The 27,544-nt window shown below is 37.9% G+C and overlaps 2 protein-coding genes and 1 long non-coding RNA gene across 5 annotated transcripts in view; 1 reads left to right on the plus strand and 2 right to left on the minus strand.

Moving 5' to 3' along the window:
- Window positions 1-27,544, minus strand: part of CTNNA2 (catenin alpha 2) — a 1,192,234-nt gene that overhangs the window by 1,049,501 nt on the left and 115,189 nt on the right. Inside the window, exon 1 of one of the 3 annotated variants that reach the window (XM_082356060.1) lies at window positions 5,849-10,698. The exons of 1 other annotated variant lie outside the window; for it this stretch is intronic. In XM_082356060.1, the coding sequence (XP_082212186.1) occupies window positions 5,849-5,891 (43 nt within the window). In that variant the 5' untranslated portion in view covers window positions 5,892-10,698. Of the gene's footprint in view, window positions 1-5,848; window positions 10,699-27,544 lie in introns of those variants that run through there. One more of the 3 variants, XM_082356062.1, reaches the window with a different exon arrangement.
- Window positions 1-27,544, minus strand: part of LOC309611507 (lithostathine) — a 1,064,255-nt gene that overhangs the window by 451,145 nt on the left and 585,566 nt on the right. The window lies entirely within an intron of this gene.
- Window positions 1-27,544, plus strand: part of LOC309611515 — a 1,058,387-nt gene that overhangs the window by 327,908 nt on the left and 702,935 nt on the right. The gene's annotated exons all lie outside the window — the stretch shown is intronic.

The following is a 27,544-nucleotide window of genomic DNA, read 5'->3' on the forward strand; positions in this document are numbered from 1 at the left end:
AGTTTCATCACTTGTAAAACAAAAATGGTAATAACCTTATATAAATTATGAATTTGTCCTGAAAATGAAATAATTGCGTATGCAAAAAGTGGTAGTTTTACTTCTTTGCCATGTTGTCTGTATGATTATCACGCTAGCCAGTTCAACACATCGATTGGGTTGGGGACCCATGGAGACCCTGCAAGGCAAGATGTTTTACAACAAAGCTTTGTTGAAAAAGTGAGATATGAAAAAGAGAGAGAATTTTCTAAGTTTCTTCAGCATTTCAAGAATCAAGCCTGGAAACACTGAATCATACTGTTTCTTCCATAAGTAATAATAACACTGGCTTATGATCTGACATTATTATTATCTCCCATTTACAGACAGGGAAATTGAGGCATAAAACAGTTAAGAGAGTTACCCAAGGTCACAAAATTTGAACCTAAACTGCCTGGCTTTAGGGTCTGTTCTCATAAGCACTATGCTTACTGCTTCTAAAGAAGAATCCCTAGGCTTAGGTCTATGCCAGCATCACCATGGTACTTCTGAACCATGGGAAAAAGCAGAGATGTGGACAGGAATGGAAAAACCAGGAGCCAGCCCCTTCTGGAGAATGAGGGAGGGAGGGGCTGAGGAGGGACACAAAGGGCAGGTGCCCTGCTGCACAGGTGGAGCCCATGGGAAATGCAGCTTCACTTCCTGGTGAGGCAGGGCAGGTCCTCAGTTCAGTTTCCCCTAGCCATCTTTGGTCCCTGGGCAAGAATGGGATGCTGGTGGTGAGGCTGGGCCACCTGGTGAGCAACAAAGCACCCTGACAAAGCTGAAAGAAAGACCCTGTGATGAGTTTCACCAAGTAAACAGAATTTTGGTCCCCATGACCTTGGACCCCTTGTGAATATGTTAAATTTCATTGTAAAGGAGATTTTGCAGATATAATTAAGGTTACTAATCACTGGACCTGAAAATAGGTAGATGACCCTGGATTACCTATGTGGGCCCAATGTAAAGCTGAGCCCTTAAAAACAGCTTTCTCCTGGCTGTGGGTAGAAGAGGCAGTCATACAGATGCAGCAGACAAGGACGTCAGGCAGGGCAGAAGAGGAAGGCAGAGGGATTCAAAGTGTGGAAAGGACTCAACCCACCACTGCTAGATGGGGCTATATGGAAAGCATGAAAAGAAATGTGGGTTGATTCTGCAAGCTAAGAGAGGGCCCTGGCTGACCGCCAACAAGGAAACAAGGACCTCCGTTCTACCGTCACTGGGTACTGAATTCAGCCAAAACCCTGAATGAGCTTGGAAGTGGATTCTTCTCTGGTGCCTTCAGTAAGGAACTTGGCCCTGTCAACACCTTGGTTTCAGCCTTGTAAGATGTTACGCAGAGGACTCAGACAAGCCCACCTGGGCTTCTGACCTGCAGAGAGTACAAGATAAGAAATCTGTGCTGTTTTCAGTTGCTAAGTTTGTGGTCAATTTTTACAGCAGCAATAAGAAACTATGACAGGTGGCTCTAGAATCTGTGTGTGTATCACAGTCACCTGGAGGGCATCTTCGTACACAAACCCATCTAGAGAGTTTCTGATTCATTAGGTCTGGGATGGGTCTGAGAAACTGCTTTGTTTTTATTTTCTATTTTTTTTTTTGCACTTGTAACAAGTACCCAGATGATACTACTGGTCCAGGAATCACACTTTGAGAATCACTGCTGTAATCACAGCCCACGGCCACACACGCCAGCAGGGAAGCAGTGATGAGGAAGATATGGGATATCTCTGTGGAGATCCTGGGACCAGAAGCAATAACACTGCTGTTATTACAATTATCACTGGAATCATTATTATATTTTCTGAAAGGTACTTATGCTTTTTAGGGGATCCAATGCCTTGAAGCGATTCTTAACAGGGAAATGAAATGGCATACCAAAATCATTTGGGTTTGTTTTAAACCACATGTGCGCCAACCCCCAATATCCCCAAAAGTTCTGACAATTTCCCCAGAAGATGCCTTTTCTACTGAGAATCACTGCCATAGTAGTGATCCCTGTGAAGAATGTAAAGTAACAGGGGGAGAGGGTCACACCCCTCAGTTCACCGAAAGAAGAAATGAAGGTCAAGGTATAATTGCTTAAGGGAGAATAAATGTTTCCAAAGAAACTGTATTCCTGGGGCTTCCCTGGTGGCGCAGTGGTTGAGAATCTGCCTGCCAATGCAGGGGACACGGGTTCGAGCCCTGGTCTGGGAAGATCCCACATGCTGCGGAGCAACTGGGCCCGTGAGCCACAATTACTGAGCCTGCGCGTCTGGAGCCTGTGCTCCGCAACAAGAGAGGCCGCGACAGTGAGAGGCCCGTGCACTGCGATGAAGAGTGGACCCCACTTGCTGCAACTAGAGAAAGCCCTCGCACAGAAACGAAGACCCAACACAACCAAAAATAAATAAATAAATAAAATTAAAAAAAAAAGAAAAGAAACTGTATTCCTAAGTAATTTGAAGTTATTTGAGGGCTACAAAAATAAGTCTTCCAAAAATATTATCTAAAATACAATAGCAGTTCTCATTTTCTGTTGTTAATAAAGGAAGGTACCTCTAATATTCAGGCCCCCTATTGTAAGAGGGGCTTTTTTCTATAGTTGAGAAGAGTATGTGTGTATATGCATCACAGGCAGGAGTAGAAGTTGAGAAACAAAATCAGAGAAGGAGGCATCTGATTATACTTCAAACACCCCTAGAGAGTAAATCTAAACGGAAGGTGAGGGGTATTCAGCACTCTTCCTGGTGGTACCCTGGGTATGGAAATGGCCTGATCAAGTAGCTTAACTATGGAAAAGTCCTGCTTCTTATTTTCCACCATTAACTTTGCTCAATTTCAGCTCATTTTCTCTTCCTCTGACTCTAAGGAGGCAGCATGTCACCCATCACTGTCCTCTACGTGATAACCATTCAAAGCCCTTGCTCAGTGAACTGACAGGTGACCCAAGATGCAAGTTGCTGCTGCAATTAGAAGATCCATCACCATTTTTAACCAAAATTGAAGTGATGTGTAATTTCCAACTGTTCTTTGCTATTTGCAGTGGAAGAGAGTGGGGCAGTTAACTCTAACGCTACCCTCAAGTACTGCAATATCGTCAAGACTTCTATGTATGGTAAACCCGTACCTTTTAACAAAACACAGAAAGAAACACTGCTGAGGAAAAACATCATTCTAATAATTTTAAAAGGTTGTAGGGGCTTCCCTGGTGGCGCAGTGGTTGAGAATCTGCCTGCCAATGCAGGGGACAAGGATTCAAGCCCTGGTCTGGGAAGATCCCACATGCCGCGGAGCAACTAGGCCCGTGCGCCACAACTACTGAGCCTGCGCGTCTGGACCTTGTGCTCCGCAACAAGAGAGGCCGCGATAGTGAGAGGCCCGCGCACGGTGATGAAGAGTGGCCCCAGCTCGCCGCAACTAGAGAAAGCCCTCGCACAGAAACGAAGACCCAACACAGCCAAAAATAAATAAATTAATTTAAAAAAAAAGGTTGTAATAACACTTCATGTCTAAGTATAAATGCCTACTAAAGAATACCTTAGTATTTTTAAACACATATTAAATAAGTATTAAACTATTAAATCCTCTTCAGAGCCTCTTTTTGCTTCTACCCAGATAAACAAAACGTCACCAAAAAAGGACTATATGAAGAAAGCTCCACAGCCTGAAGGTCGCCAGGATGACAAGTTTAGACTAATAGTATATAGCCTAGAGCTTGCTGATTAAAAAAGAAATAACCATGTCCATATCTCACTGAAATGAGTTTTTATACTTATAATAGCATACACATAAAATTTAAAACTATGTGCCAACTTAATAGAAATTTACTACTCTTGGTGTATACTAATAGAAAGCCAGTAATTTGAAATTCAAAATGAAAACTAGTATCTGTCATATTCATTTCCTTGCTTTCCACTACATTCATAGTCTCATCATTTAAATTCATTTTGGAGCATAAACAGACTCAGTCTACTCCTAAATTATGGCTCGTTTTCCATTCAGATGTAAACATATGTGTTATCCAGATAAGCAGTGCTGAATCTATATGCAGTTAGGTTTCTGAAGTCCCAACAAGCACTCTGTTTTTCTAAACAAAATATATCTGACCAAAGGTTAACACTGTTCTACCTATTATCCTTCAGCAGCATTGCAATTCTGATTTAGGCAGTAGATTCCAAAAACCGAAAATAAGAACCGTTAATATTTCAGACAACATATTTTGAGAAATTATCTTTATAATACAAAAGTAACTTCAAATTATTTAATAGGAACATATTATTTAATTGGCAATTAACTTATTCTATGTCCTTCTAACCTCCTGTAAATTAGAATTCCATACGCAATGATTATATAACTTTAATCTTCATAAAAATCTCAACATTTCATATTCAGATTACAGCAAAATAACCGTAAACTGCTATCCTTATCTTTCATCTTGCTGTATAATTCCACCCAAACTAATTTTTGGAAACATTTCTTTTCTAGCCCAAAGTAACTGCTTGACTCTCTTGTCCAACAAGTCCCAAGTCTTTGTAACAAGGCTGTCATTCTACTTTCTGACCATGGTCTACTGGATCTTATTTCTTTAACATAAGTCTTCTGCTCTAATCAGGTTTGGACCACATTATAATGTAGGGTTCATGCCACTTCCCAAAATCCCCACCTGGAACACATTCCTTGTCATCCTCCAAAATCCAGACACTGATTTCACATTGTGTCTTCTCCATAAACCCTAAATTTGTACTGGATTTACAGTCAGTAACAGAAGACCTTACTTTTTTCGTAACTGGCTCATTGTTAAGAAATTGACATTAGTTTTACATAACCCACTAGATTTTAAACTCATTAGGGCACAAATCAAGCTTTTGACCCTTGTCTATCATCTGTACAATAGGGAATTACATCCTTCATAAATGTTTGCTTAAGTATACATATATAAAATGTCCCAAATACTTACCTAATTTTTTTCAAATATCAATTTTTTATCTTTTCAATAGTAGAGTCTATTTCCTAGGGAGTAATAATTTTTTAAATATCTTTTGGACATATTTTTAGATATAGGTCAGGACTTCTTAGAGACCTAAAACAAGTGATATCTTGGTATGGTTTAGAGAATATAAATTTATACAGTTTATTTATAAACTATTTATGTTATACTTATATTTATGTTTAAATTTATATTTGGGTTTCTTTTTATTTACATATTTAAAAAAAATACACAGTTTCACTATTTATTTTAACTGGATCACTAGTTTTTATTTATTATGCTTTAAACCTGGGTGTCATTTTGCTCAGGAAAAAGTAGCCTGAGGGCTTCCTTCAGCAAAGTAGTGAGGTCTGCCTTGGTATTTGATTCTCTGCTGAGATCCACGAGGTGAACTCTTTGTGAAGGATTGTACAAGCTCTCCAATTTGGCCCACAATAGCCCTTAGGAAATCTTTCTTCTCCTCATTGACCAAAATTGCCTTTTGTCCCCAAGGCCCAATGACTCTTCCTTTCTCTGAATGCCATCAGTATTCCATCTAATCAGAATAGCTACCACATATTTAATTTGAATACAGATTGCCTTGTACTGCTCTCTATATGCTTTATATAAATTTTGTCCTCTCAAATACACTCAGGGACAGGGACTTTGCCCCCTTTACAATGATTAGGACAGTACTGAACATTTAGTAAAAATGTTATGAGTACTCGTGGACTTGATTCTTTGCCAAGTTCAAGTCTCACAATCAGACACACACACAAGCACACACAAAATGACTCTAGTTAAAATACAATACCAGTGCTCTTATGCAAAAAGGAGATTTTCAACTCAGAATGCACCACTTTAGATACCACTTACCTGAAAAATGAAAGTGGTTTTCCTCCCTCAGAGTGCCTTCCATATTCTAGCAGAAAAGTCAAATCCCATATGCTCCAATTCTCCCTTCCTTCATCCATTTATCCATCCATTCACTCATTCACGGCAAATGTACTAACCAGCCAATGTGAGCAAGGCCCAGGCAAATGCTGTGGGAAACATCAAGGTGTATCAGACTTGTTAATGCTGATTGGTGAGATGAGACTGGCTCTGACTCATCAGATGTACAAGCAAGAACCATTCACCGAGCAAGGAGTGTTCAGAGCGTGAGCTTGGCTGAGGATTGACACCTCTAGGACCAGTATCCTTCCATTTCACCAGGGCACTTAAATCAGGTGGTAGGTAACCAGCATCTCCGAACTTTGCATGCACTGGTGGAGCGATATTGATTAGTTTGTGCAACAGAATAACGGGGAAATACTGAACGCCCTTTTGAACTGCTGCCAGAAAAATGCCAAAAACAAAAGTGAGCAAGAGTATGAAAAAGCATTCAAGTAATCCCAGGATGGAGATTCAAGAAGACAAAGTAATCAGAATATTAAGACATGATACAAAGAAATAAATACAGATATTTAAAATTGTTCAGCTACTTTAAATTGTTCAGTGATTATAACAATACTTAATTAGTATTTAAGGATTTGTATTTTTAAAGCAAGCTCTAGTGTGTTATTATATTTTATTTTAAAAGTCAAAGTTAAATCCATTGATGTGCTGGTGAGTTAACAAGGAATTAAGTTGCAGAAACTCAAATGATTTAAGCCTAATACCGCTGCCTCTTTCAGTTTCCCATTTTTTTTTACATTTTTTTTTTAATTTATTTATTTATTTATTTTTGGCTGTGTTGGGTCTTTGTTTCTGTGCGAGGGCTTTCTCTAGTTGCGGCGAGCGGGGGCCACTCTTCATCGCGGTGCACGGGCCTCTCACTGTCGCGGCCTCTCCCGTTGCGGAGCACAGGCTCCAGACGCGCAGGCTCAGTAGTTGTGGCTCACGGGCTTAGTTGCTCCGCGGCATGTGGGATCTTCCCAGACCAGGGCTCGAACCCGTGTCCCCTGCATTGGCAGGCAGATTCTTAACCACTGCACCACCAGGGCAGCCCCAGTTTCCTATTTTAAAGTGGCTTATTCACCTGGTGTAACCATCAGGTAATGCTGTGCATCTGTGGCAGCTTAGTAAAATGGTAGATAATTTACCTGCATTGTGTTATCCTTGCCCCATTCAATTGAATTACTAGACTTGAGAGGTCATAACACAATATAGCAATTATATTTGCTTAGAAGTCTTTTGTAGTGAAGATTGATATTTCAGTACCAGTGGGACTCAGCATATATGCCTGCTGGTAAATCACCTTATTAAGCTTGTTGTTATAGAAAATCATATGTGAAAAGAGAAACAATAACCCAGGTTTCCTTCTGGTCATCTGCGGCATTAAATTTTGTGCTTATGAGACAAAAAGTACCTCACGCGATATGCTTCTGTAAATACAAAAATAAAATGTACCATGGCATTTAGGAAATGAAAATGGGCTGTTGAGTCTGTACACTTCAAAGTAGTAGTCCTTTACATTTAGTTCATGATATTTACATTTCACAGCAACAAAGATTTCTCTGAACCTGGCCCAAGATTTCTCCTGGTCATGGGCCAAAGTTTATAATCATTAAGAGTTTCATGTTTCTATCAGCAAATCCTGGTGTACAGGAGTGAAAGAGAGCCCTGGATCACTGAGAGTGACAAGATGTGTACAACAAAGTAATGTATGAAGACACTAGTATGTGGTGAACACTCACATATATTATTACCTTACGATATCTTCTATTTGCCCTGAGGTCAATACGATAGTATCCCAGTTTTATAAGATAAGAGAACTAAAGCACAAGAATGTTGTTATTTTCCTAAAGTTGATGGAATTCAACCAAGATTTGTTTCAAATCTGTTTTCCCCACCATACAATGCAAATTTCCCTAGGTTAAATACTTTACTTCACAGGAGGCAGACAAGCTAACAAAGTACACAGCTTCAAGTAGCTTCACAGAAATATGTAGATAATAAATCATAATAGGTTATTTAAGGTAACTAAAGCATTTGGGGACCATTTCTGACCTTACATTTTGTCAGAGAAGACTAGACCTTTCTAACATACATCTCTTGGCATCGTTCTCAGGATACAAGTGAATAGATAATGCATCTTATCCAATATGGCAGTTTTTTATTTCATGCAAGTTCAAAAAGACTTCATCAAATAACTGACTACTTATGGGTACCAGCCATCTTCATTCTGAGGTGACCAGAATCACCTCAGGTGAGTCATCCATAAACTTATCAGCATATTTTCCCGCTCTCATTTCCTTCCCTGTTGCCTTCTTGGAAGATAGGTTTGGTCCCTCTTTTCTACACCCCTTCCCTTCCTGCCTCCTAAGGCCTCAGTTCCATCAATCACAACCTCTGCTTTGTATCTTCAGTTCATCCCTGATTGCTGGCTCCTTCTAGTCAGTGGGAAGTCCTTGTCCAAGTAAAAACTGAAAATACAAAAGAAAATAAAAACTCTCCATCCTACTCCTTTCTTGACATCTTCTACTTCCCTTTCCCTTTGCTGCCTGGTTTCTTGAGAGGGCGGTCTACAATGTTTGTTCCATTTCCTCACTGCCTACCCATTCCCCATCCCACACAATCTGGCTCCTACCCTCACCATTCCACTGAAATTAGCCTTGCAAAGTTACAAATAATCTCCTAGTTGCTTAATTCAATGGACGCTGTGTGCTTCCCCAGCTTATATACTAAAATTGGAAAGACGTGGAGAAGATTATCATGGTCTTTGGACAAGGATGACAAGCAAATTCATGCAGTGTCTCATATTTTTATAGTAGGAACTCATTTTGTTATATATAGACATATATCTAGATAGAGAATATATTTACACACAGGAAAAAATCTAGAAAGACACACATCACAATTTTAGCAATAGTTCTGCTGGGTGATGGGATTTATGGCAGTTCCTAAATTATACATAATTATGTATATTTCCACTAAATATATATATTTTCACTATATGTATATCTATCCATATATATTCAACTTACATAATGGTCACATATACCTTATCTAAATAAAGATAAATCTATCATCTCAAAATATCCAGTGGCCCCTTTTCAGTTCTTATCTTACTTGACCTCTGAGCAGTATTTGACAATATTAATATTGTACTCTTTCCTTGGCTTCAAGGACACCACTCTCTCCTGGTCACCCCTCTCTCCTGGTCTTCCTCTACCCTCTTGGCAACCTGTTCTTAGTTTTTCCATGCTCTACACACAGTCTCTGGGTGGTCTCATTCATGTCAGTAGTTCACATTATGTTGAAAGCTCCCAAATCTATTTCTCAGCTCAGGGCTCCTGCTCTGGTTTCAGCCTCTTATAAGCAATTATTTATTAATACTAGTTTTCCAAACACTTCAAAGTCAACATGCTTAAAAGTAAACTCATCAGTTCCCCCCCAAACTGGTCCAACTCCTATGTCATATGTCAATGAGTAGAACCACTCACTATCCATCAAGCCCTGTCAGAAATCTAGGAGTCATTTTTAATTCCTTTCCTTTCCCTTACCTCCTACATCAAAACACTCATCAGGTCAAATAAATTCTACCTTTAATATTTCATAAATATCACTTTTTTTTTCTCCATCACTACTGCCTTGATCAAGGCTCTCATTATTTCTTCCATAGATTATTGAAAAGCCTCTTGACTGGTCATGTTGCCTTCAGTCTTAGCCCCTCTGTTTCCTCCCCTATTCTGCAGTGATTTTTTTCCCAAAATATAAATTACATCAGGTCACTGTCTATAGAAAAGCCTCTGATGACTTCCACTGCAAAAGGATAAAGTTTCAATTATATTTACTGTCCTTCAGTATTGACTCATTACTCAGCATTCATCCACCTTGCATCTTACGTTTTTATAAACTCTAGATTTAGTGAACTGCTAGTTGTTCTCCAAATATATTATATTCTCTGATACCTCTAAACTTTTGCCATGTCATTCCTTCCACAGGGAAGCTCCTTCCCTGTTTTCTTCCCTTGATTTACTCTCAGTTATCCTTTGAAACTCAACTCAGGCATCATCCCTTGACCTGCTCAGACCCACTCTTGTTCTCAGAGCACATTATGCTTCCCTCTAGTGTGTCCTAAATCACACTCTATTTTAATTGTTCATTCATTTGTCTTTATCGCATTAGAATGTTGGAATCCTCGAGGACAGTACTGAGAATTTAATTTTTTTAATAAACACATAAGTAATGATTGGCATAAAAGAGGCTGATGTGATGTGAGGGAGATGCAAAACAAGGCCTCTTGAACAAATTTACCCACAAAACATTACTGTGTCACTCTTCCAAATCACTAAAGTAAACATAGGTGCATCTAAGGGTATTTGTTCAACCCCAATACTGACAGCTTAAAGAGCTCAAAATTCAGGAAGAACTCCAGGAAAAAATTTAGAACTTGAATTAGAGCCATCCCTACTGACAAGCATAAGGTCTTTCGAGAAGGCACTTTGCTACAGGAATGTCATGATGTAATGCAGGGAACATAGCACAGGAAGTGGGAAACCTAGTTTTTACTTATATCTTTACTTTCCAGCCACCCAAATGATTCTCTTGGCAAATCACCTGTTTTACCTGAAATTCTAGGGCAGCACGTTTGTGAGCCAGAAAGAACCAGATAGTCTTCTATATTCCCTTTCACACTAAAATAATTACAACATTTCACTGAGAATGCTTTTCAACTACTTATTTTCAGTTTTTATAATACAAACCATATGACACACTAACTAGGTACGATTATCTGGGGGCTTATTGAAGATGTTCCTTAAGGACTACCAAGTAATCTTTGTTAACCAAATTTAAATACTGTCTTTCACACACTGGTATTATGGACCTCACAACAGGAAGTATGACTCTACATTGGCTCTTCAATACTAGAGAGAGATTACCTGTAATCAGTGGGTAGAACCTTGATTCAGGCTCCTCTCTCTCCTCTGACCAAAGACAGGCATGCATGAATACTCCCTCTGACTATAATATAACTGATATGGAAAATACTGCATCTCACAGACATTTTCCTCCACTAATCCCTCAAAGCTTGCTGCTCTTTCTTTCAAACACAATCTCAGTTCATTCAAATATTGTATATCCACAGCTTTGAGTTAGGGCTTGATCCTTCTCCAGCCCGAGAAAGAATCATAGTCTTTTTCCATGGCAATTACGTGGAATTCCACATGATTGGAATTTCCACTTTGCCATTTCTTAGTTTAAGTTTGGGTTTGTCACCAAATGAGATCTGACAGCAAGTCAGCTAAGGACTTCTGGGAAAGGTTTTCTTAGGGAACAGACAGACATGTTATCCTTCCCTGTGCACTACTATTAACTACATGTGACTGCTGCATCCATTTGTGACAATGAGAAGAAATAATGACCACAGCTAAGGATAACAGAGTAGAAAGAAGGAAGCCACTTAGGTATTTTATGACAATAATACATTCAATTAGCCAAGACTGAAACTATCCTGTCTTTAGAAACAGTAGATATGTTTTCATATTATTTGCAGCCCAAAACCCTCCTAATTGACAAACTACTGATTGTTTTCAAGCATTCTTTAGGTTGAAATTGGCAGACTTGCAGTACATACAAAGGGGCTGGCAAACTATAACCCAAAGGCAAACTTTGCCCACCACCTGTTTTTGCAAATAAAGTTTTACTGGAACACAGTCACCCTTTTTCATATTGTCTCCAGTTGCTTTCCTGCTACAACAGAAGTGTTGAGTAGTTGTAACAGAGACTGTGTGGCCCACAAACCTGAAAATATTTAGTATCTGGCTCTTTACAGAAAAATGTTTGCCAGACCCTATTCCATATCAGCAGATCTCAGCTCGGGGCTGTATCACCAGATAACGTTTTCCAAGGGCCATTGTGGATGTTCCAATCATCATGAAGTTCTATAGGGTCAGGGTTGATTAATGTCATGCAAAGTTGAAGTCCCACGCTAAAAAGGATACCCTCACCCAAAATATCAATAGTGACCTTGTTGAGAAATACTACTCATACCTAAAATAGCCCTTAATTCTATGCCATGTCTTGGGCCACATGAATATTTTTTTCACATGACACCTACCACCACAAGTGTGGTAAGTTTACCAGCTCAGGTAAATAACAAATTAGAAGTACATTGCAGAACACATTATTGATCCTCATTAGATATTTGTTGATTAATTAGAGGAAATATACATATTGTTACTTTAGGAGATACTTTTAAAATTAAAATTTTCTGTTCTAGGGGCTCATTTAGATGTAAACAGAACACTCCAAGTTCTGTTCTAAAATACAAGTTGGCTCAGCATACAATTTTTATTGAAGCATACTTTATTTTACATTCATGCATTTTTAAGTGCTTTCTACTTTCAATTTTACAGAGTGATTGTAATTTCTTTGGAGTTCCTTTTATATTAAGCAGTATTTTATAAATAATGATAATTATTCTAATTCCTGCTTTAATAAAAAGACCTTAAAATATTTCATTGGAAGGAATTAAATTAGCCTCATTATAGAGACCTGAGATCTGAAAGAAAAGCACATGCACCTGAAACCACTGGAACTGTTTCACAATCAAGAAATATATACCTTTAACTACATAGTCAGCTGAACGTGAAAATTATAGGGGTATAAAAATATGTGAATTGCATTCATAAAAACAATTCAAGGGACATAAAACAAATCTATCTTCAGTGGAATATACCACAGGTCCTAGAAATCTTAACTCACCTAAAATTGTTATTTCAATCAAGACACTGCAAAACTAATGACTAGGAAAATCAGGCTGAGGCACTGCTTCAGTGAGACCAGAAGGATGATAGAGTTAGTGGTTTAGGCATTTAGAAAATAAAAAGATAGCACTTCACCTTTGCAGATTTGAGCCAACTGTATTTTTTCTGCTTTGCAGAATATGGAAGACAATAAGAGGAAGGCATTAATGTGCTCTGAACTTCATGTGTCACAAATATTATCCCAGTTTACTAATTCCTTTCATGTTCTATGAGAGTTAGGGTTTCTTGTATATTTATAGGCCAAAACCACCTAAAGATTTCCTCAGTATTCATGAAAGAAGTGCCACCAACTCCTCTCCTATCTAAAAGGGCTGCACTGTATATATGAAAATGATTCACTATGAAACAACCCGCTGGTTAGAGAGCAAACACTGTTAAGGTACTTCTGCCTGGGAGACATGCAGCGGTTCTGTGACTCTGGGCAGTGGAAAAGTCATTTCAGCTTGGACCCCAAAGATGAATAACCCTGCCCACACAAAACACACAAAAGAAGTGTAAAAAAAGTGTAAGAGTATACACCTCTCGTGGGCATACAGGACATTGATCCTAACAAGCATGTAGCTGGTGGAGATAATACATGCAGGACGATACACCCACATTGACAGAACTGGTTGAACAGACAGATAAAAGCAAAATTAGGACTTAGCATACCAGGCATGCAGCATTATGAGCACAGCATAGGAGAGAAAAGGGAAACCTCCAAAACGACTGTGCTTGGAGAGAATGCTGAGAAATACACCAGAGAAACTCAGAGCCTCAGTAAAATGCAGCAGCAAAAAAAAAAACCTGCCATGGAACACACAAAACAGGATCCCACAACAAAGAAGAAAAGAACACAGCCAGGAACAGAGCCTGCACAATGAAGCGTTTTAACCAGTTTTCAGTGACCAAGACATGGAAATTGTTATCCCAATATACTATCGATTATTTGTACATTGTTACATTTATGTGTATAGTAAAATGTACATAATTCTCAGTTTAGAGACAAACTCAACCATTTGCAAAGGGAAAAAAAATTCAGTTGTAGAAAGAAGTTGAAGGCTCACCCACATGGTGTTGTTTGGTATATGTACCTGGATCAGTGGCTCCTCCATCACAGTCATGATCAAGGTTTTAATGCCCCAAAGGGGCAAAAGTTAGGTTAAGTGACACCACCTTTAAACTTTGAATCATACAAAATAATTCATAATAATTGGAAAAGAATTAGGAAATATATATAAACAAAAAGAAAGGTTTCCCCAAATTCCACTCAACATTTTGATGTCTTTCACGCCAGACTGTTTGTTTCTGTGTCTCACACTGTGTATGTTGAAAGTTTTTCTTTAAAATTGGAAACAGCATGTACACTGTTTTAAACAACCTGCCTTGTTTGTTGTTTCTTTTACATGGTAGATTGGTTTTCAATGTTACTGTGTTTCTGTGTATAAAACCTACATAGTAGGCTATTTTATTTAATTTTCCGGCCCACTTCTTTGTGGTTAGACACACACAGCGTCTCCCCATTGTTCTAATTGTGCCTGGGATTTAATTCACAGAGGTGACTGAGTTATGGAGAAGTCAGTGCCATTGAAAGAAGCTTTGTTATAGTTACCAAGAAAAAGAGGCATGCTATATACCACAGGGCCACATGGGGAAGCACTGGGGTTAGTCAGGAGGCAGAAAGGGATGAGGGGAGAGCAGGGTCCAGAGACTTTATCATGGTTTCCAAGGGAAGAAATGGGTGACTCAGGATAGGTAAGTGTAAGTAAGTGTAGAATTGGACAGTTTGAATAATTTCAGCAGGCTCTGAACTATAGGGGTGATCCACAGTTGTCTGATACCTAGCCCTGGGGTGATTTAGGACAGGAGAAATATTGGCTTGGTGTGTGAGAGTTAGATAAACGAGGTGGTTGCATCTATGGGCTTTGGATTGGTTGGTTAACTCATGAAGGGCATGCTCCCAGGCAAGTTATTTACTGTCTTTATGAATCAGCCAGCCCTGGGAGGGAGGCTCTCCAGGACTAGTAAGGCACCAAGATGTTAAAACATCATAAAGGGCTTCCCTGGTGGCGCAGTGGTTGAGAATCTGCCTGCCAATGCAGGGGGACACGGGTTCGAGCCCTGGTCTGGGAAGATCCCACATGCCGCAGAGCAACTAGGCCCGTGAGCCACAATTACTGAGCCTGCGCGTCTGGAGCCTGTGCTCCGCAGCAAGAGAGGCCGCGATAGTGAGAGGCCCGCGCACCGTGATGAAGGGTGGCCCCCACTTGCCGTAACTAGAGAAAGCCCTCGCACAGAAACGAAGACCCAACACAGCCAAAAATAAATAAATAAATAAATAAATAAAATTAAAAAAAAAAAAGATCATTAAAAAAACATCATAAAATACAAAAAAACATAAAACATGATTAATACACCCATACAAACAGATACTTAGTGAGCATCCCTTCAGCAGTCTCTCCTCCCCCTATCATCTGTCAAGACACTAGGATTCAATCCACCTATATCACAGATGCCTTCATCACCTGGCACCATTCTTCTTTAACCTTTGGTACTATTCTTGATGACCTCAAAGTCCTGTGTCTAAATCATCTAACACTCCAAATTGTCCAGTCTCTGACTTTTCCTTCTCTCCATCTCAGCCACTCATTCCACACAACTACTTCCTTGGCCTATCAATCATCAGAACCAGCACCACCCCAAAAGGCAGTGCTGGAAGCTATAATGCCAAAGGATTAAGGGTTCAGGAATTTTTAAAAATAATTAATCAACTCAAAGCTATGTTCTTCTCATGTTTAAAAGATTACCAAAATATGCCAAAGATTAAAATACCTGAAAGGGCATCAGTGCAAGTTTGGGAAACAAGTACTCTTCACTCTTCTGCATAGACAGTTGTTTTGAGGGCAAATTGGTACTCTATTTTTTCAATTGAAATTTTTAATTTTCATATATTTTACCTCTGAAATTCAAATGCCAGTCATTTATTTCACTGATCAAATTTATAAAACATGATTCTCATTATGTTTAGGTTCTCATAATGTTTGGGCAACTGCACAAAGGCCAATGTGGCTAGAGCACAGAGGAAGAGGGAAAGGGAAGAGATGGGACAATTTGGAGTGTTAGATGATTTAGGCACAGGACTTTGAGGGAATTTGAGAACTGGGAAGAGGACAGGTCACAGGAAGGCTCACAGGACAAGGGCAAAAATCTGGACTTTATTCTCAGTGCAAAGGGAAACAAACGTGGGGTTTTTAGCAGTAGAGTGAACCCCAAAGGCAGAGTTGTTAGGTTTCTGAAAAATACGCCTGAAGGGGCACAGCTGTGAAGAAGGGGAAAGAGAACAAAGCTGCTGCCAATGAGATAAGAGAGAAAAATCTCTTGAAAACAATATAAAAGGATAGGAATAATATTGTCAAGTGGAAGAAAACAAAACCAATAAAGAAGTTGGTGAAGTTGGGAGAAAGTAAGTCAGAGGTTATCTAAAAGCTACAGGAGAAAAATTCCATTGGGGAAAATATCTTAACAAATTAAGTGATATCCCTGGCAGAAAACAGAAATCAGTAGGAATAATCTGTATTGGTTCCCTGGAAAAAAAAAAACTAATTCAGTCTGGACCATACTCTTAAGAGAAATGTTAATAATTCTTTAGTGCAAGAATAATAAAAGTTTTACAAAGAAAAAAATTCAGTTGTTCCACAATTGACAACTTCACCAACTTCAGGCAACTTCTCTGATTTTAAATTGTTAATTTAAAAAAAATATGTTTTTGAAATTGGAAAAACCAATAGTCAAAATATCAACTAAGTTCCACAAGGACCTGAAGAATGACTTAAAATCACAAATAGACTATTTTTTAAAAAATAAATCTACACTATGGAACTATACATTCAATCTATTGAGCAAAGAATTCATCATTCCATAACATCCTTACAATTCGGCACAATGTCAAGGCTATTCAAGGAACAGTATGTATCCTCTCATTAAGTAGAATGTCTGTATTAAAAAAAAAAAAACAACATGTTTTTAAGACATCAAGTATCAAAAACCTTGAACAAGAAATGTTAACACTTTCAGGATGTGTAGTTAAATACTAAATAAACTTATTATAGCTCCAAAAATAAATCATCAACTGAATTTGTTTAGACAGGGAGTTAACGTGAAAAATTTCTAAGTCATTTGAAGCACAAAAGATGAACCATCAAAATATACCATAGTGGAATTCCATTTTGATACTAACAACAGAAAGTATGATTTAACAGAGAAGTACCATGATATAACAAGGGAGTTCGACCGTATGTTTATGGAGACAGAATTTAAACTGTGATGTAATTACAGTTAAGATATAACCAGCCAAAAATAGTGAAATTGCACTTTATCTGTTCTACCAGATTGGTCACACACCCATTGGAAATCTGCTACTAGGAGGAGGTGGCAGTCAGCTCTGTACAGGGTATTTACAGGATAATAATCATCCCACAAATTTCCCTAAAGTAGCTGTGAGAACATGGATGTGTAGCATTATTATTATGTGTGTCAAACCCTCCTTGGCATATTTCAGACAACTCTGGGAGCTTCTATACTCCTTGAATTCATATGCTAACTTGTTTTTATGGTTTATGGCAAAACAGAAGGCCATAGCTGAAATAACTAAGAACGATAGGCTTTTAGAGTTGGAAGAAATCTGGTTTTTTGAAACAACACATTCTTCCCTTGGAAAAACCATCTGTATCTTTAGAATCAACTCTGTAACTCTTTCCTTCATGTTTGAATGGTGATCTCATAATGTAGGACCAAAATACATTCCCAGAGCTACAGTATCCAGAACTTCTGCCATAGAAGCAGTCTGGAGGAGAAAGAGTTACACAGAAGGTAAGACCCAGGGAAAGGAGAACTTGGAAAGCCTGCATCTAACTACACATCTTTACCAAAATGAATCAATATTCAGTACCTAAGCAAAAATATTAAGTATTTAAAATTGCTAGTTATATAATATTTCTATAACTGTTCTGGAAATGTTTCCTACTGTAATATCTCCATCTCCCTGCCCCAATCTCAGACCTCTCCATATAGCCTACTGCACTAGCCCCAGAGCAATTGTTCTAAACTACAATCCAATGTTGTCTTTTACAAGACAACCAAGATCCTTCAGTTACTTGCCATCATCTCCTATCACACAAGGTTGTTCATCATCTAGCCCTGCTTTCCTGTCCATGCTGCTCCTCATGCCTCCTCCATCATACTTTCCAGCTTCACATTCATTTTCCACACCTTTCCCATCTCAGCAGTCCAAACACACACACACACACACACACACACAAACACACAAACCCATTTGCTATTCCTAGGACACATATGCTGACTCAAATATACAAGATTATGCAAAACCACTCTGTGTGGGTCTCTCTTGCCCAGCAGACAAACTCCCACTGATCTTCCATGTCTCAACAAAAGCATGCTTTTTTCGGTCTTCAATGTTTCCTGGTTCACAAGGCATTCTAGGCAGAGATTTGACTACTTGGCACAGCAAATTGTTCTTTATTTTAATTAGGTGTTTATATGTTCTTCCCTCAAATAGGCAGAGTCTCATGCATCTTCGCATCCTGGAACCAAGGGCACTGCCCATTATACAGGACACTTTTAAATCAATGTGTCAATGAAATCAATAATTCAGTGCATACATGTATCTATGAACTTGAAAAATTCATTTCTACTTATTCTGCTTTTACTATATATGCTTGCAAATTAGAAAATGATGCAAAATAAAACAGCTCTATTTCATTGGAAGATGACAGCCTTCCCCACTATACAGCAAATAAAAGACAATCCTTATGCCCTGGACATTTATTACATCTTACAGATACTTAAAAGAGAAAAAGAGAGGTAGAACACTGAATTCATCTTTCATTATTAGTTGTATAATAATATTGGAAGACTACTCGTAACCTTAGAGTTTTAAGAAGTGTGTAATTTTTCTTTTTTAGCTTTAATTTAGATACATATATATTTGTTTATTAAGACTTTATTTTTAGAGCAGTTAAGGGTACAACAAAATTGAGTGGGAGGTACAAAAATTTCCCACATACCCCTTGTGCCCCCATATGCATAGCTCTCCCCATTATCAACATCACTCACCAGAATGGTACATTTTTTACCAACAATGAAACTACACTGACTCATCATAATAACCCAGAGTCCATACTTTACCTTAGGGTTCACTCTTGGTGTTGTATTATCTATCGGTTTGAATAAATGTATAATGACATACGTACATCATTATAATATACAGAGTATTTTCACTACCCTAAAAACCCTCTGTGCTTGCCTATTCTTCTTCCACCTGGCCCCCCACTGCTCCTGGCAGCCAAGGATCTTCTTATTTTCTCCATAGCTTTGTCTTTTCCAGAATGTCATATACTTGGAATCATACAATAGGCAGACTTTTCAGATGACCTTCTTTCACTTAGCAATATGTATTTAAGATTCCTCCATGTCTTTCATGGCTTGATAGCTCACTTCTTCTCAAGACTGAATAATATTCCATTGTCTGAATGTATCCCAGTCTATTTACCCTTTAAAACACTGAAGGATATCTTGGCTGCTTCCAAAACTCAGAAGTAACTAGGAAAGCTGCTGTAAACATCCTTGTGCAGGTTTTTTTGTGTAGATATAAGCTTTCAACTCCTCTGAGTAAATATCGAAGGACGTGATGGCTGCATCTTATAAGAGTATGTTTAGTTTTGTATGAAACTGCCAAAACTGTTTCCCAAAGTGGCTGAACCACTTTGCATTCCCCCCAGCAATGAATGAGAGTTCCTATTGCTTCACATCCTTACCAGCATTTGGCGTTGTCAGTGTTCAAAACTGTGGCCATTCTAGTAAGTGTGCACTGGTATCTAATTTTTGTTTTAATTTGCATCTCCCTGATGACCTATGATATGCAGCATCTTTTCATACACTTATTTACTATCTGTATATCTTCTTTGATGAGGTACCTGTTAAGATCTTTGGCCTATTATTTAATTGGGTTGTTTGCTTTTTATTGTTGAGTTTTAAGGGTTCTCTGTATATTTCAGATAACTGTCTTTTATCAGATGTGTCCTCTGCAAATATTTTCTCCCAGTCTGTGCTAATTCTCTTGATAATTATCTTTTGCAGAGGAGAAGTTTTTAATTTTAATGAAGCCCAGTGTATTTTTTTCTTTCATGGATTGTGTCTTTGGTGTCATATCCAAAAAGTTATCACACACCCAAGGTCATCTAAGTTTACTCCTGTTTTCTTCTAGGAGTTTTATAGTATTGAGTTTTACATTTAAGTCTCCAATTCATTTTGTGTTAATTTTTGTGAAGAGTATAAAGTCTGGGTCTGGATTCATTTTTTTTTGTATGTGGATGTCCAATTTTTCTAGCACCATTTGTTGAAAAGAGCATCTCTGCTCCATCGTATTACCTTTGCTCCTTTGTCAAAGACAGGTTGACTATATTTATGGCGGTCTATTTCTGGGCTATCAATTCTGTCCCACTAATCTATTTATCCAGTCTTTCACCAATACCACACTGTCTTGATTACTGTAACTTTATAGTAAGTCTTAAAGTTGGATAGTGCCAGTGCTCCAACTTTCTTCTGCTCCTTCAAAATTGTGTTGGCTATTCCGGGCCTTTTGCCTCTCCATACAAACTTTAGAACCAGTTTGTTGAAATCCATAAAATAACTTGGTATTTTGATTGGGCATGCATTGAATCTATAGACCAAGTTGGGAAGAACTGACATTTTGACAGTATTGAGTCTTCCTATCCCTGAACTTGGCATATCTCTCCATTTATTTAGTTCCTTGATTTTGTTTATCAAAGTTTTGTAGTTTTGCTTATAAAGATCTTATACATATTTTGTTAGATTTTTACCTAATTATTTAATTTAGGGAGGTACAAATGTAAATGATACTGTGTTTTCAATTTCAGATTTCACTTGCTCATTGTTAGTATATAGAAAAGCAAATGACTTTTGTATATTAATGTTGTATCCTACAACCTTCCATAATCATTTATGAGTTCCAGGAGGTTTTTTTTTTGTTAGTTCTTTTGCATTTTCTACATATATGATTGTCATTTGCAAACAAAAATAGCCTTACATCTTCTTATCTGATCTATTTACATGCTATTTCCTTTCCTTGCCATATTGTATTAGCAACATCTTCCAGTATGATTTTGAAAAACAGTGGTGAGCAGGCACCACCCTTGCCTTTTATCTGATCTTAATGGGAAAGCTTCAATTTTCTCACTATTACATTTGTTGTCAACTAGATTTTTTTTTGTAGATATTCTTTATCAAGTTGAGAAAGTTCCCCACTATTCCTAGTTTACTGAGAGTTTTCTTAGCAATGGGTATTGGATTTTGTCTAATGCTTTTCTGTACCTATTGATAGGATCACGTGATTTTTCTTTTTTAGTCTGTTGATGTGATGAATTACATTATTTGATTTTCAAATACTGAGTTCAACTATGTTATTACTGATTTTTCTGCCTGCTGGATCTGTCCATTTCTGAGAGAGGTGTGCTGAAGTCTCCAACTATGACAGTGGATTTATTGAATTCATCTATTCTCCCTTGTGGTTCTATTTATTTTGCCTCACTTGATGTTCTGTATTTAGGTGCATACATGTTAATAAGTGTTATGTCTTCTTGGATAACAGACCCTTTTATCATGATATAATGCCTCTATTTAACCCTGATAACTTTCCTTCTTTTGAAGTCTCCTTTATCTGAAATTAATAAAGCTATTCCTGTTTTCTTTTAATTATTACTAGCATACTATGTTTTTCTCCACCCGTTTACTTTTAATCTATATGTGTTTTTATACTTAAAGTTGGTTTCTTATAGACAACATAAAGTTGGGTAATGCTCTTTGATCCATTACGAGAACCTCTGTCTTTCAATGGTGGATGACATTCTAAGATTGTTGATATAGTTGGATCAGTGTCAACCATATTCATTCACTGTTTTCTATTTGTTGCCCTTGCTCTCTGTTCCTATTTTTGTGTTCCACTCTTTTTCTGCCTTTGGTGGTTTTAACTGAGCATTTCATATGATTTCAGTTTCTCTCCTTTATTAGCATATGAGTTATAATTCTTTTTCTTGCAATTGTATTTTAATTTTTTAACCATTTTTAAAATTAAAAATTAATCCATGTTAATTGTAACTGGTAAAAACGGCATAAATATATGCAGAAAAATTGAATAAGTTTAGCCCAACTCATTCTATCACTGCGTCCCTTAGGAAACATGGAAACTATCTCAATTGTACTCTTCCATGGTCTTTCTCAGAACACACAAACATCAACAATGTGTATTTATTGATATAATTTTGTTTGCTTTTATATAAAAATGAGATTACACCGTATAGAGGAAGTACTCTTCAATTTAACAATATATAATGGGCATCCCTTCAGGTCACTAAATAAAGACCTAGATAATTCTTTTTTATAACTCTATGCAGTGGACAGACCCCTCCCTCCAGCATTCATACATGATGTAATCACTTTGCTTAAACACAGGAAGGACCTGGCTTGCTTCTAAGCAGCTGAATACAACAATGATGATGGGCTGAATGTGATTATGTGCACATGACTATGTACATAAGATTGTAACACCTGTCTTGCTATGAGAAACACTCTCCTTTGCTGGCTTTGAAGAGGCAAGCTGCCATGTTGTGAGCTGCCCTATAGAGAGGGCCATTCATCAAGCACCTGAGGGCCACCCCTAACCGCCACCCTCCATCTGGCAGCATGGAAGGAAAAATATGTTACAAACAAACATGTGAGCTTGGAAGTAAATCCTTCCCCATCTGATCAGAAAGAGCTCCAGGTGACACCATGATTGGAACTTTATGAGACCTGAAACAGAGGATCCAGCTAAGCCATGGCTGGACTCCTGATCCACAGAAACTATGAGATAATAAATGTTCATGGTTTTGAACCACTATGTTTGTGGCAATATTGTTACACAGCAATAGAAAACTAATACACTACATAATATTCTATAGTTTGGATATGGCACCGTGTATACAAACATTCTGTTGACAGACATTCTGGTTTCTAGGTTTTGCTATGATGTAATAAGCATCACTGAAGACCTTTGCTTATTTCTATGGGATACACTCAGAAAAGAGACAGCCACATCAAAAATATGTGAAAAAAAAGAGATAATTTTCATTTTAAAATACGTTCATTATTTCTGTCAATATTACTGGTCCATTCCTCTATTCTCCTGTGCCCTAATTTCTTCTAAAATCTCCTAACAGGTTCCTTTTCTCCAATCCACAATCTACAATGTATTTTTCATGCTACAGCTAGAGTGAGCTTTGTAAAATTCAAATATGATTATCTAATTTTGCTTTTTAAACCATTTTAATGGCTTCTCATTGTTCTAAGGATAAAGTTGAAACTCCTTACCACTGCTCCTATGTCTGTTATGACTGGCCCCTAATTTATACCCTCAGACAAATATCTCACTTATATCTTCAGTCAGATATCTTTACTGTAGTAGTAAAGTCATTCTCCACAACTTGAACTTGCCATATGCAAATTTCACGAGTCCTGTGCGTATGTAGTTCTTTTTCTCAAAAATATGTCCTGTTTCACTTCCCCCACGCCATTCTCCACCCCTCGGCTAATGTCTAATTATGGTTTAACATCAAATTTACACATCTCTTATCCGGAAAGCCTCACCTGAAGTCCCTGCTCTGGGATTGCTGTGGAATCCTGTTTCTAAGCACAAAGTACATTCTATTAAAACTGAAGATACGAGGATCACCATAGAAGGCTCACTTGCTGTCTTGTATAAAATGCTGTTTAAAGATGTGATTGCTGAGATTAACTTTCTAGCTCACAGACATAAAAGAGGATGTAGGCCTCATAGGAAATTTTTCTCACCAATTAAAGCAGATGAAGCAGAGTTAAATGCCCCTCTTAATACATGCATGCAACTACTCCTTCCCTAATTTCCCCAAACTGAGACAGAAAGAATACAGATCTCATCCAACAAGCCCAGAAATCTCCAAACCTGTCAGAAGGCCAATGAGAATCTCCGAAGGTTGCAGAATATAAGCTCAGTAATTAACCATCTGCAAAGGGCAGATACCTATTCTGAGCTAACCATTATTCTCAATTTATCTTCATCACAACCAAGGAAGTACCTGGAGGATTTGAGATTGCTGTCACCTTGGGACTGAGGTTTGGGGTGTCAACATGGCCACTACAGTCGTCAGTTTGGCTCTGATGCCGATGGTTCTTACTTCAGGCTCAGGAGTAAGAGAGCCAAACATATACAGATCCTGGTCTCCTCATGCTTCCACTGGTTCCTTCTTGGCATGTAAACCACCAGGAAACTGGTTCTCCCCACTACAGTGACTTTCAGGACTCTTTGACACCAACCCACAGTAAGAAAAACATCTTCCATGTCCACCCAGGGCACACAAACATGTATCTGTATAATCAGAATAAAATTTTACAGTACCTACTTTTTCAGATGCTCTTTTCTGTTTTATTCTATTTTTTTTATCATTAATCAGGCCTCAGCATATTGATTTCACAGCCTATTAATATGTATTTACCCCCTTAGTTAGAAAAACACTGGTATTTTTTAAAGAGGTGTAAGTATCTTATTTACAGTATTGAGAGCCATTATCTTCTAGTTCTCAATTACAGCAATTATCATATCACAATCTATGACTCATTCATCAAACAAATATTAATTGAGCCTCTGTTATATGATCCAAAGAGTCCTTTGTTGATCATCCTTTTTCTGTGTATCTCATTTTATAATATCACTCCATCAATGGTTAAACTCTAGCAATGCTGAATTTACCTTAAATGTCCTTCCTATCTTTTGATATTCTGTGCAAAACAATCACGGATTGTCTCCCCAAATATGTCAATTTGCAGACCACTGCTAACCCTTCTGGACTTTGGATTCTACCTCTCCTTTTGCATGCCTTCCCTAACACATCAGGGAATGATTTGGCACTCTTAGTATACTCTCCATGCAGCAATATACTGGCACATATTGCCATAAGAACAATAATTATGCTCCACTGTAATTACCTGCATAGCCAGCCCCTGAAACAAGAACAAGGGCCATCTAGATGATCCCATGGCCAACCTGCATCAGAAATCCCTTTCCCCACCCGCCACGCACACCTCACACATTAATGCTCTACAGAACTGCATACTTATCACCATAACTATAGTTAATTACATTGTATTCCTATTTCTCCTTCTAGAGTATATAATGTTTGATTACAGAAACGGTGTTCCCAGCAATTATTCTCCCAGGATCTGGTACAGAAGTCAAAGCTTAAATCAATATTGATTTAATTAATTAATTAATGCTCACCATCAAAAACATACTGGTGACTTAGCTTCTACATGCTAGTCTTGAACCAGCCTCATCTACTTGATTGAAATCCTCCCCCACATTATCTTCCCTAAAATATCTTCCCAATTGTAGTGTGTTCCCTGAATTGCTCTTCTTTTCACATTTTCCAATCCCTTCTCCTGGCTCGGTTTCATCTACTTCCCTCACCTGGTAAACATTCTTCAATTTTAATTACATGCTTATTGTGATGAATCACAACTGAAGTAATTTTAGAAGGTGAGATATTTGCTAACTATAAAGGAAAAAAGCCTAATGAAATTCAAATATCTTTCCTTGCTTATTACCCAAATTTACAGCTGTTTGCATAGCTCTACCTAATGAATATAGCTATTTTCATATCCAGTTGAATCCCTAATCTCTTTCTTGTTTCTGTTTAAAACTATCCTCCCCCAGAACTCAGGAAATAACCTTTCTTTTTTTAAAGAAGGAAAACAAGAAGGGGGCAGTTGAGGGGAGCGATGGGGGTGCGGGACGAGAGAGACAGAGGGAAAGAGCTCTTCCATATGGATCAAGAATTCTTTCACAACTGATGAAAGTCAAATTATGGAGATACTACTAAGAATGTGCCTGAGATGACGGATTGCTCCAGGTTTTGTCAAAGCTCTAATAACCTAAATTGTAAAATTTGAAACAAAGTAAAATCACAGTGAAATTAATCTTCTAGCTCTTTCAAACTAAACTGAATGTCCTTTCCTTCCATTTATTGTCAATCATGAAAAATTCAACTTCTTGCATAAAAATGTTTATTTATAGAATATACTGTATACATTATATTTTTTTGCATACTTGTCTGCAATAGTAAAAATTAGTTACTTAAGATTAAAGGTCTACATCCTATAATTTTAGTAATTTCCCTAACCCCATGTTGAATCTAAGAGGCCCATATAAAAAAACTTGTTAAATCTGTAATGATTATAAGACATTTTATGTCCAGAGTCATGCAAATTTCAGGCTTATGGTATTTCAAAAGGATAGTCTCATCAGCATTTACTTGGAATGGAAGGAATGGATGGGTTGTGATAGGAGAGACTCTTACAAAAGCCTGGAAGCACAAAAGGCTGATTAGTCTGGCTTACTGTTTTCTTTCCTAAGTCCCTGGTCAAAACTCTTCATGGGCTACTTGCCCCTGTAGGTGTATATGCCCAAGTCTGTATGGATAACGCTAGCCAGCCTCCCAGGAAATGCAACAGTCACAATTGCACAGAAAATGGATGAGCACTCATTTCTCACCATCATCAGAAAAATGTCAAGTACACACACAAGGTTCAGAATATCCTCTCTGCATTCAATAGCTAACACAGCATTATTAGCTTTAGGACAATCAAAGGCTTTTCTTGTAACAACAAAAATAAAATGCTGATAGACTATGATTCATGAACATCTCCCTCCTACAATCACCCCTAAAAAGCTTATTTATTTCAAAACAATAAAAACCTACTAAGATGGTTTTGCAACAATATTTATTGAACTCCAGTGTTAGTCCTAGCTCTTAGTCCATCATCGGTGAGTTACACAGTTAGTGGGCAAACAAAAAGTGACGCTATTAAGAAAGGATAATGTCTCATTAAAAATTAGTTTCCTTCTATTATTCAAAGAACTGTTTTTTAGTTTATATGAGTGATAGTGAGGTATCTTCTACAGACCTGGCTACCAAAATTCTCCCTCATGGCCCTCCCCTCCCCTCCTCCCCTCTCTTACTTTTCCCCATCCCCCTCTCCTTCTCCGTCCCCTTCCCCTCCCCTTCCTCTTCTTATTCTCTCTCTCTCTGGCACAGCGCGTGAAGACTGGGAAAAAGGACTCCAAGGCCACAGGGGATGGTTCAGCCATGGCAGAGAAAGTGTCTAGGTCTTTGAGTCACCCTGATAAATAGTCATCCAATTACAAACGCCTGTTCTGAACTCTGCTTGCATTGAAATATACTGAAATGAGGAGCCAGGGAGTGTTTATTATGCATTTAACTTTCCTTAACTAATATACCAATTGAAAAATAGTGTTTTCGTAGCATTGTTATTTAGATAAATGTGTTTTTGTTTGTTCATTTTCTTTGCTAGGAGGGATGTGAAAAATGTCATTTATCAAACATCCATCATAGTTTAAATGATCATGAAATAAATTCTTTCTCCTCTTAAGAGCTGTTATGTAATTTATGTATGGCGTTTTCAGAGTATAATGCATCCAGCTTGGAAAGATTCAAACTTTCAGCAAAAAAAGGGAGTAATACACGGGAAATTCATAAACAAAGCAGGAAATTTAAGAAAATGAAATAAATTCTAGCCACTGGATCAGTAATAATTTCTTAAATACTGAGGCAGACTCATTCTTCAAATTCATATTGAACATTGGTGAAGATTGGCGAGAACTGAAAAAGACTCTCCATTTTTAAGGAGCCTTTTTTGTTTATTTGTTTTGAGT

Source organism: Balaenoptera borealis (genome assembly GCF_965194805.1).
Source record: "Balaenoptera borealis genome assembly, chromosome: 15".
NCBI lineage: Eukaryota > Metazoa > Chordata > Mammalia > Artiodactyla > Balaenopteridae > Balaenoptera > Balaenoptera borealis.